This window comes from Varanus komodoensis, unplaced genomic scaffold (assembly GCF_004798865.1).
Source record: "Varanus komodoensis strain SLA01 unplaced genomic scaffold, ASM479886v1 scaffold55, whole genome shotgun sequence".
Lineage (NCBI taxonomy): Eukaryota > Metazoa > Chordata > Lepidosauria > Squamata > Varanidae > Varanus > Varanus komodoensis.
In genome coordinates, this window is record NW_025336157.1 from 3,026,181 (window position 1) to 3,037,123 (window position 10,943).

The 10,943-nt window shown below is 51.3% G+C and overlaps 2 protein-coding genes across 7 annotated transcripts in view; both read left to right on the plus strand.

Annotated features, from left to right (window-relative positions):
- The window catches only part of CCDC88B (coiled-coil domain containing 88B), a 33,193-nt gene extending 26,010 nt beyond the window's left edge, over positions 1–7,183 (plus strand). For both annotated transcript variants that reach the window (XM_044448492.1, XM_044448493.1), the window contains 5 exons: positions 307–452; positions 1,194–1,289; positions 3,281–3,426; positions 4,341–4,601; positions 6,278–7,183. In XM_044448492.1, the coding sequence (XP_044304427.1) occupies positions 307–452; positions 1,194–1,289; positions 3,281–3,426; positions 4,341–4,601; positions 6,278–6,324 (696 nt within the window). In that variant the 3' untranslated portion in view covers positions 6,325–7,183. The remainder of the gene's footprint in view (positions 1–306; positions 453–1,193; positions 1,290–3,280; positions 3,427–4,340; positions 4,602–6,277) is intronic.
- A 1-nt stretch (position 7,184) lies between these two features.
- The window catches only part of RPS6KA4 (ribosomal protein S6 kinase A4), a 27,518-nt gene continuing 23,759 nt past the window's right edge, over positions 7,185–10,943 (plus strand). For 2 of the 5 annotated variants that reach the window (XM_044448495.1, XM_044448497.1), the window contains exon 1: positions 10,545–10,739. In XM_044448495.1, the coding sequence (XP_044304430.1) occupies positions 10,688–10,739 (52 nt within the window). In that variant the 5' untranslated portion in view covers positions 10,545–10,687. Of the gene's footprint in view, positions 7,617–10,544; positions 10,789–10,943 lie in introns of those variants that run through there. The other 3 variants (XM_044448494.1, XM_044448499.1, XM_044448500.1) reach the window with 3 other exon arrangements.

The window sequence follows — 10,943 nt, forward strand, 5'->3', positions numbered from 1 at the left end:
TTAAGAAGTGCATTTTTGGTTAAAATGCATCCAAATTGCACATTTTAAGACAAGGCTTGTACAACAAAGCATATTTTAGGGTGAAATCCATGCCCCCCACCCCAGTCAGGAACAGAACAGACCTACGGATGGATGCATAAAAAAATGTTGCAGGCTGGAAATACAGATGCACCTAACCTTGGACCTAGAAATAGGGATTTGGGCCCTGGCGTCACCAGCATGCAGCTTGCGGGGCTGGCTTTTTCACCGCACCCCTGGCCTTCAGCCACTCATGGGACGCCCTTCCTTCGGTCTGCCACCTGCTAGCTTCTTGCCCAGCTGAAGGGGAACCAGGAGGAGGAGAACCGACACCTTTTTCAAGAGACTCAGGCGCTGAGCAGGGAAAACAGGCGCCTGCTGGAGCATAGCATGGAGAGTCGGGAGCAGTTCCAGGAGGAGCAACGCCAGTACCTGTGAGTGAGAGAGCCCGTTGCGCGCTGGGCCAGATTTCACCCTCTGCCTGTCTTAAATCTTCTTCTGAAGCTGTTCCCTGCCTAAAACCAAATTCAGGTCTCCAAAGCAGCTTGCAGTAAAACCACTGAAATGAACAGGAGCGCTTGCCAAGCTGGGATTCTGTCGTAAAAGAGCATGTCCTTCATACGAGGCATGCCCGTCTTGGAAGAGGCATTCCTTGTATGTATGAAGGGGAAAGGGGGAATGCCTCTTCTAATTGGCACTTTGCGTCTTTGATTTTCGTAGGCACCTGCATTAACAAGTACACTGGAATAATCCAGTCGCACATCTATTCAGGCCTTCTATTACCCCATGGCCCAGATGATCGCTCGTAATCATCTTTTCTTTTTGGATATTATCCAGGGCCTTTTGACAGCTCTGTTTTGTGCCAGTTACCCAGAATTCATGATGGACCTGCTTGTCGTTTTCTGTGTGTTCTTAACGCAATTGCCACTTTCCGTTGCTCTATATTTTTAAACTCTTGCATGCTTTATCAATAAATATGCGGCATTTACATTTCTGTATTGTTTTAAGAAAGGTGAGTTAGCCATTTTCCCAATACCCTTCCCCGAGAGTCCAGTTTAAAAAAAATTCAACTGTTTCCTGAAAATCCAGGACACTCTGATGTTCTGTGATCTGGAGCAGTTGAAACATCCTTGCCAAGGACAAGAATCTTGACTTTAAATCCTCTTTCTCCGTAGCGACAAACTGGGTGAGCTACGTCGGGAGAAGCAGAAACTGGTAGAGAAAATCATGGACCAGTACCGGGTACTGGAACCGTCACTTCCTCGTGGCAAGTAAGTCATGTCACATTGTCGTAATTTTCCAAAGTTTGGTCCCGAGGAGGCGGTCATCAGATGCCGTTGTTTGTTTGTTTGTTTGGAGTTTTTATATGCCGTCCCATTGCCCAACGCCTCGGGGCGGCTTACATAAATAAGCCTTTATGCCAATGGCCTAGCAAACGTTCTCCATTTAAAGTTTTGTCTGTAAAAGGCCAAGCCTTTTGATTTGCCTTGATGTTTTGAGACTGATGAAGGCGACTTCCATGTCCAGGCTTGTTCGGCTTATTTTTGTTAATGGTTTGTGAGACCCAAGGCTATTAGGCTTTTTATTATTTTGTTTTCGCCTATTTACAGGTAGATTTTGCACATAAGGGTCTTGTTGTTGTTAGTCACAAAGTCGTGTCCGACCAATCCCGACCCCATGGACAGCATTCCTCCAGGCCTTCTTGTCCTCCACCATCCCCTGGAGTCCACTCAAGCTCACGCCGACTGCTTCAGGGACCCCATCCAGCCACCTCATCCTCTGCCACCCCCTTCTTCTTTTGCCCTCTACTGTTCCCAGCATTAGGCTCTTCTCCAGGGAGTCCTTCCTTCTCATTAGGTGGCCAAAGTATTTGAGTTTCATCTTCACTATCTGGCCTTCCAAAGAGCAGCCAGGGCACTGTTCTGGGCATTTGTTGTTGTTAGTCGTGAAGTCATGTCCGACCCATCGCGACCCCATGGACAACACTCCTCCAGGCCTTCCTGTCCTCCACCATCCCCCGGAGTCCACTCAAGCTCTCGCCGACTGCTTCAGGGACCCCATCCAGCCACCTCATCCTCTGCCGTCCCCTCCTTCTTTTGCTACTAGCCCTCTGCTCTTCCCCAGTAGCACATTGGACACCTTCCGACCTGAGGGGCTCGTCTTCTGGCATCATATCTTTTATCCCTATGATTCTGTCCATGGGGTTTTCATGGCAAGGGTCCTGGAGTGGGTTGCCATTTCCTTCTCCAGTGGATCACCTTTCGCCCGAGCTCTCTGCTATGACCTGTCTGTCTTGGGTGGCCCTGCATGGCATCCCTCATAGCTTAATTGAGCTACACAAGCCCCTTCGCCACAGCAAGGCACTGATCCATGAAGGGGTTTTGTGCAGTACTGTTACCCAATTTTTTTTTACCCCTTAACTGTTGCATTGGGTGTTAATTTTATGCCTGCCTCCACAAATCCATTGATAGAGAGTAGATCCACTGAAATGAGTGGGAGACCAGTGGAAAGGGGACTGGGTAGGAAAAGCAAGGGAAACCACATATTTTGGCACCAGATTCTTAGTTTCAGAGATCAGTAGGTCACGGGGATAACGGAAGAGCTGCTGACTGCCTTCGATTCTCCTGCTGGGTCCAGTCTCCAACATCTCCAGAATACAGAAAAGACCAGGTACCAGCAGATGGGAAAGCTGCTTTTCTACATGAGAGGCCCACAGAACTTTCACTGCCAAAGGGGTCCATTCTGTGCAGCGTTTTATCTTGTTCGTTTGTTTTTGTATTTATAAGCATCTTGTTCGTTTGTTTTTGTATTTATAAGCCTCCAAGTAGTGCAAAAGACTCTCCAGGCAGTGTCCAGCAGTAAAAAAAAATACAAACATTCAGTAAAAACTCTAAAAACTGTCAATAAATTATGAATAACAGCAATAATATCAACTGTTCTAAAACATGTCCAGGTGAGATGGACTACCATTAATAGCTTGAAATCCTATTAAAATTGATAAGATCATCTTAAAAACAATTATTAAAACAGGTAAAGAAAAATGTTTTCTCCCAGTGCTGAAATGAAAGCAGAGTTGGCCCTGGGCAACCTACTCCATAGATGGGGCAGCCACCGAGAAGGCCCTTCAATTCACCGTCCCTCTCACCTCCCCAAGGGATGACTCACTCAGAAGGCTTCTTGCCAAGATCTTAATGGGCTGGCAGATAAGATTGTTCCTTCCCTTTCTCCTAAGTCTGTCTTTCTCCTAACTTTCACCCCACAGGAAAGGTAACTGGCTTTCTGAGAAGTTCAAGAAGCTAATGAAACCTCGTCGAGAGAGCCCACGGGAGCAGATTCGCCCCATGGCCGAAGGAGCTGGCAGCAGTGAAAGCCTGACAGGGCAAGAGGGACCCAGGACTGATGGGTCGAGTAAGTTCTCGTTAGCCCCCAACCAAGCCAGACCCTCATCATGTGCCCCCCCCCGCCCCATGTCACCCTTCAGGGCCACACCTGCCGAATCCAGCTGCAGCGCTTTGTGGCGCCCACTGGGGAGAAACAAGGCTTGTGGAGCACTGAAAGTGCCAAACATCGCTTTTTGCATGCGGAATTTGTCCCTTTTAGGGTTCTTTGCCACTGCATAATGCTAAAAGGGTCAAACTTGCCTTGCCAACAAGAAATATGTATCCCCTGTAGTGCGACAAGAGAGCTATGGAGTAGCTTGGTGCTGAATTTTGATGGTAAAGTGTTTATTCCCCAGCCTCTGCAGGTTAGAGCTTATTCTGCAAAATGGTATAGAATTGCAGCTGGCCCAATTTTGCTGTGGGGTAGGTGGGTGGGTGAGAGAGAGAGAGAGAGAGAGAGAATAAGGAAGGAATATGGCCTTGTAAGAAACCCATGGTAGCTTACATAGCTCCATTTAACCTCAGAACAACAACCCTGTGAGGTAGGTTAGGCTGTGAGTCACCCAGCAAGCATCTTGGTAAGTGGGAACTTTGGACCTGGATCTCCTGATTTCCAAGTCTAGCACACTAAGCACGCTGCACTGGCACTTCCCGGGAAACGGTTGGTTAATTTCTGAGTTTCTCCCAGGTTGTTAGTGTAAAGTGTGGCTTTGCATCATGTCTGCAAGGTTGCTAGGCTTCAGCGCTCTTTCTTGGAATGTATTAGTAGCACAGATGAAGCCCTGCTCATTGATTATTTAAAAAGACGGTTCTACTTTCTGTAGGAACGGCAGAGCCAGGAAGCGATTTCAGGCTCTGGAATTAGTGGCTTCGTGGGGGACTCATCTCAGGAGTCTTCCTAGCCAGCTCTGTCTTAATCCGGCCCGGTCCTTTCCCCCGCAGGCTCACCGGCCCCTCTCTGCAAAGCCAGCAGCACGGTCAGCCTGGCGGATGCCCAGCAAATGCACCTCCGACGCTGCAGGCTGAGCTCCCGCATGCCCGCCGTGGACTCCCCAGGGGACGGAGAGGGACAGGACACCCCCCGCCAGCGCTTCCGCCAGCGCCGGCTCGGCATGCTGGGGGGCTCCCAGGAAGAAGCCATCATCGCTGCGGCCGAGTGGGAGGTCCCCCGGCAGAGTTCGACCAGCAGCCAGGAAGAGAGAGGTGAGGCCGCCGTGGAGGTGATGTGCAGAACCTCAGGTGGGGCCCAGGCTGAATTTGGCCCTCCAAAGGGGTAGGAACAAAGTGAGTCAGAAGGGGCCTCCCGGGGTGACCTCTGGCCCCAGCCGGCTCCGCTCATGTAATCCCCAACATGTGGCTGTCCAGCCTTGAACTGACGGGGCCTCCACCGCCTCCCTTGGAAGCCCACTCCATGGCCTCTTCAGTTGGCCACACCCCTTGGCCCCGGACTTAACGTTTCCCCCACCACCCACTTCTGCTGCACCATTTTGAGGTGAAGTAGGGTAGAAATGAGAGACCTTGATTGGATTGTACCTGTAGAGACAGGGGTTTGGGTTTGGTTTTCCTGTGTTGTAAAGCAAATCCTTTTAGGAAACTCTGTGTTGCTGTTGGTGGGTTTTGCTCAGTCTGGGGAAGGGACAAGTTCTTCGGGCCAGGTAGCATCTCGCGGGTCCAAATGCTCAAAGCTTCAGCTTTCCACGTGCAAAAGGAGATGGGTAATGGCCGTGAGATTGCAAGGCTCCTCAAGAGGTTGTTGTTTCCTCATTCATTCATTCATTCATTCATTCATTCATTCATTCATTCATTCAAAACATTTTGTAGAAAATCCTGCTCTTGAGTCAAAAAGTCTCCCAGAATGGTCTACCCCATTGACTATTCCCAGTCAATGGCCCTACTGAAGGGGAATTCTGGGAGTTGTGGTCCAAAAGTCTCTGAAGGCCACCAGGTTGGGGAAGGCTGGCTTACAGAAAGCAATTCCTTCCAGTAGACTCACCATCTAAAAGGACCAACACACAAGGAAAAAAGGATGAGGAGGGAAGAGGAAAGGGCATGTAAAGCCAGTCCCACCATGATGGTACCTTAAGCCAGGAATATAGGAAGATGCTTTGTACCATGTCATTTCATTTCTTTGAATACATTTCTATACCGCCCAAAAGCCGAAGCTCTCTGGATGGCTTACAAAGATTAAAACCTTAAAAATACATTATAAAAACTGCATGCGTAACACATAAATACAGAGAGCCTCACATCTAATAACAGTTGCAAGCAACCAACAAGATTAAAGGCCTGATTAAAAATTGCATCTCATGCTGCCAAGTTTCTGAAGGAAGAAAAAGGTCTTGACCTGGTGCTGAAAAGGGTTACGAGAGACAAAGGAGCCTCCTCAGAGAGATTATTCCAACAGTTGAGGAGCCACCACCAAGAAGGCTCTTCACTCCCTCCTCACTGCATTCTGAGTCTTCCCCAGAGGAAGCATCCAGAGGAGGGCCTTAGGTTATGAACCTGGTGCACGGCGAGGTTCACGCCAGACCGTTTGTGGTCCCGGCCTGGTATTGTCTGCTCATAGTCTCAGCTGCTCTCTTCGGTACAGGCAGAGAACGGCCTTCCTCATCATCAGTTCCCTGATCTTTCACCTGGAGGGACCAGAGTCCAAACCTGGACCCTTCTGTGGGCAAAGCAGGCGTGTAGCCACTGACCATCAGCCTCTTCCCATCGCCGCTTCCCAGAACAGATTAGGAGACTACCAAGCACAGCCACACAGTTCCTTCCCCGCACAGCCCTGCTAAGATTTCAGATGTATTCTCAAATCCATTACATGCCTTGAAAAGGTCGGCACGAAGCAAGTCATATATTTCTGTGTCCGTGTGTCCATTTTCCAGGGCCGCCATTGGGCGAGGAAGAGCAAAGCCCAAAGCGCCAGCATTGATGGAGAGCAATGACCCCCCTTCCAGCTTCCCAGCCCAAACTCCTGGGAACCTTCCATGGCCAGGAAGTGCCCTTCCGTTCCCCCCGGTGCCCCCAGCAACAAATGCAGAGCACAGCATCTGGCGTGGAAGAACATCTGGGTGCTTGTGAACGCCACATGCTCTGTTGGATGGAGGGTAGCGACCCCCAGTGCATCCAGCAGGGGCCACACACTTGTGTGCGCAAAGGTGCCAGCGACCCGGTCATCCCGAGAAGGCTGCCTCCAAATGAGGTTCCATTTAGACATCCCGGCCGAGTCAGAGACTCCGTGCAAATTCTGCAGCTTGAATGCTTCCCAGTCTGGCAGCCGCCTCTTTGGTCCCCGGCTTGTTCTTCCCAAGGCCTGCCTGCTCCATTGAAACGGGACGAAAGGAGGACTTGGCGAGCGCTTTTCCAGGAGACCCAATCCCCACCATCGCTGGAGAAGACCGTCCTGCTAGGGAAAGTCGAAGCCATAAGAAGAGGAAGGCCAAACATGCGATGGATCAGTTCCATCAGAGAAACCACTGCTTTGCATTGGCGAGAGCTGAGCTGGCCAGATGTGCTTCTCGCTGCATTTGGCATTGCATGATTGAATCTTGTTCGGCCAGCACCCGGCGCAAGCCCCGCCTTGATTCAGGCCAGGGCTGTGGCGGAAAACGGATATAGGTCTTTGCTCCCACTACAGTTGTGAGCAGAATTATACACCCATAAATACACACACACCTCCACACAGTAATTTGCAACAGAAGGAACTCGTGTTTATCAGTTTTCCCCCATGTACCACCCCCTAAATGTATTTAACTACAACTCCCAGCATGCTGAGAGTTTCAATCCAACTCATCTGGAGGGTGGGAGGGTGGGAATGGCTAGAACAGAATCAGTGCTGAAGAGACCCAAAACGTGCAGTGATGTGGCAAAAACACTTCTTTAATAGCTGGGTTGCCAAATTCACCTGCCACCTACTTCTTATTAGGGAAGGTAGCTCAAGTCCCACGGTTGCTGCGGGGGATTGCTTTCCCAGCAACCTTTTATTTTCCCCCTGCCATAAAGTAAAGTATTTGGGGTTGGCATGGTTCTGAAGGGGCCGCAAAGGCCCCTTCGCTGCTCTTGTGATGAAACTGCCAGAGTGGGTTTGTCCAAAGGTCAAAACAACCGAGGGGTTTTTTCAGATTGTCTTCTATGATGGCAGCTTGACGAACACCTGTGCTTCCAGCAGCACCCTCCCTCTTTCGGAGACAGACTTTGCAAAGGAACCGTCGTCCTCACTTGCAGGTTAGTTCAGGCAGCGTCACTGTGGAGCAACGTATTTAAAATAAAGTGCATGACTATTTATCAATCGGGCTTTTGGGGTGGAACGCAAATGTGGTTGTAAAAAGTGGCTCATTGCATGTCTGGTGTATGGCACATTTCTGTGTTGGTGGGTACCCTCTTTCTAGAAACCCCATAGCTCAACTTTGACGCTCTCTTCCTGCTTTCAGTGATCTGTGTGGATGAAACCTGGCATATTGTCCCCCTAACAAACCAGGAGCAGGAAGCCATGATCAAACCCCAGTTTCAGACTTTGGTTGATAGGGGGAGCGACGAACTAGGAATCTGGGTTTAGACAGGAATCGTTCTGCATTCCTGCTGGTTCATTTAGCTGTTCCCACGGGTGAGAAACGCCAAGGAGCAGTGCTCCAACTAACATGGCCGTCTGCTTCTGCTTGCGCCCATGTTTGCTTTAAACAACACCCTTCATAGTTGTTTGCCGCTCTTCACATGTCTGCTCTGTATATCCTTGTGAGGAGGAAGGCCAGTGTCGCTTCCTTCGCACTGCACATGGTGGGGCGGGACACTGAGCCCGGTGGAACCACATTTCTGGGAAGGCCAGAATGGGGCTTGCTTAAGAGTGCCGTGCCACAGCTCCTGGGCAGAGCTCCTGATCTGCATGCAAAAGATCTCGGGCTCAGTTTTGAGTATAGGAGACGATCAGCCGTATTTCAACAAAACATGGTTCACTGGCTCCCCTCACTCCACCCCAGAGTGTGGCTTGTGTGTTGTCTGAATTTAGTCTCGAGTTCCGTTCTTGGTCCAACTTCTGCTTCCTACCTGTGTTGCCAGGGGGTTTTCTGCGACCTCTTCCGGCTCTCTCTCTTGCACAAGCCCTTTCTTCCTGTTTTGGGCACTGGTAATTGTCGTGTTTCCATGACAGTTCTGCTCTTCATTCCTACAGTCTCTGTGTGTTCTGGACAGGGCAGCTCCATAGTTTTTTTCTGGGTTAAAAAAAAATACTAGGAAGGTTCATCTCCTTCCCCTCTTGCACCTCACCAATTGCCTTAAGAAGTCAGTTTCACCATGGCCTGGAGCAACTCCAGTTCCTTGAAGTCCTTTGCAGAGCCCCAACAAAGCAAAGCACCACTAAAACTGTCCATCTTGCCCAGCCTTAAAAGGCAACAAATTCAGCTACAAGACCACTTGCAGGAAATTGACTGAACAGCGGATCTCTGGCAAAGCTTATCTCTGTTCAGGATCATTCATGAGCTGAGTTCTCCTGATCTCAGCTCTTCTCCAGTTTAATCATACATTAACCAATAACAACTTAGGAAACCCTCGATGTAATGATAACGGGCGCAACTCTTTTGCTGAGAGGCAGTGCGGTATAGTGGTTTGGATGCTGGAGCCGGACTCAGGATATCTGGGTTCAAGTCCCTGCTTAGACGGGCAGCTTTGGGCCAGTCACTGACCCTCAGCCTGGCCTACCTCACAGGGTTTCTATGAGGATAAAATGGAGAGGACGATGACTCAGCAAGCCAACTTGGCTTCCTTGCATGCAAAGGGTATAATAAATAAAGGGCAAAGTAATGGTAGAAAAGTGAGGAAATTAAGAGTGTCTTTAAGCAGAAATGAGGCCAATTGATTTCAGTGAAGATTATTTGTCTATAAAGCAGGTGCAAAATTGCAGCTTTCTCTTTCAAAATGGAACCCAGGGCATTTTTTATAGCATCCAATCAATGCAGCCCACATTTCAAGTGTAGAGATTTTCTGTTGCTAGTTTGCTTATCCTGTGGCCAGTGGATAGTTGAGGGAAATTGTGCCCTTTAGGGTTTCCAAAGGTTAAATTAAATTAACTCTTTAATTCATGCAATACAATCCAGGCTTGTTGTGCAGTATTGGATGGCTTCAGGAGACTCTTGTGCCTGAATCAAGCCACGTTCCTGACGTATGTGTATAGCAAGGGGATAAAGTTGATGCTGAACAATTAGGTTGTAGCCAGTGACTTTTTCCTGTGCCGCTTCTGCCGCAGGTTCACCTGAAAACAAGTGACTCTCAAGACACCTGTTGGCATAATTTTATAGCACCATTTTCCAAGGACGGCACAAAAATATTCTACCTCACTCAGAAAGGAAGTGGAAATATTCTACTTACTACCCTTGAGCTGGGGGCCTTCCAGAATTGTTGCATGACAGCTCTCCTAGCTATGAGCAGAAACTCTGGGAGGTGGTGTTCCAGCACCGTGGGATGCCACCAGATTAAGTCCAGCTGGCCCCAATCTAAAGTCTGCCAGTAAGGTCACGATCCTGCCTAAGACTGCCCGCATTCCCCAACTGGCCCTACTGAAACCGCCCTCCCCACTCTGGCAATCCACCTGGGAGGCCAACCTTGGTGCAGAAGATGCAGCCAAACCTCAACAGGTGGTGCCAGGCCTCTGCCACAGGGCCACGTACTCCAGGTCGCGTGGCTGCTGGCTCAGATTAAGGTTTCCCCGTGGTCCAGCTTTCTGGGCACCCAGGACGTGAGAGCATGTTCCCCAGCAACTGGGGTGCATGGGCATAATGCCTCGTGCTTTCCGATTCTGGCCCTGAATTGCCATGAGCGCCTGGTGGTGCAAGAGGACCCCCCCCCCCTTTTCTCTTGGGACGGGAGCTCCGCGAAAGGCTGGGTCCACACGCTCCCGTGGGGTGCCCGGCGCTGCACAGGGGCGAGGAAATGCGCGTCGCTTTGCTCTCCAAAGATGCAGCGTCGTCGGGATGGGCGGAGAGGCTCCCACAGGAAGTCTGTGTGTGTGTGGGGAGGGGGGGCAGGAATCCAGGCGAGGGGTGACAGGCCCCTTCGCGGGGGGCGTTAGCAGGAAGGGGGTCCCCTGTCCCTCCCCGGGGCGGGTCCCCTGGTTTTCCTTCGCCCTTTCTCCTCCTCCTCGCTCGCTGTCACATTCCTGCCGCTTGAGTCAGGCCTGGAGGCGGCGCGGCGGCGGGCAGCTCGCTGCACCAGGAAGCGCAGGGCCCGCACCATGTAACCGAGGCGGAGGGAGGACGAGCGAGGCGGCGAGGGCGAGCGAGCGAGGAGCGCGGCACGCCAGCTTGGCCATGGGGGACGGCGGCGCCGAGGAGGAGACGGTGCAGCTGCCCCTCACCGACGGTACCGGGCAACCCGGGGGGGCGCCGCGGCTGGCGTGCGGGCGCGCTGGGTGCGTCCCCTCGGCGCGCGCGGGGACCTTGGCGGCTCCGGGGGCGCCCCGCGGCCGGGCGGGCGGGCGGCGGCGGCTTTCCGGCGTGGTCGGGCGGGCGCCCGACCCTCCAGGCGGCGGCTGCGCGAATGACAAGATGACCCCCGGGGCGCAGC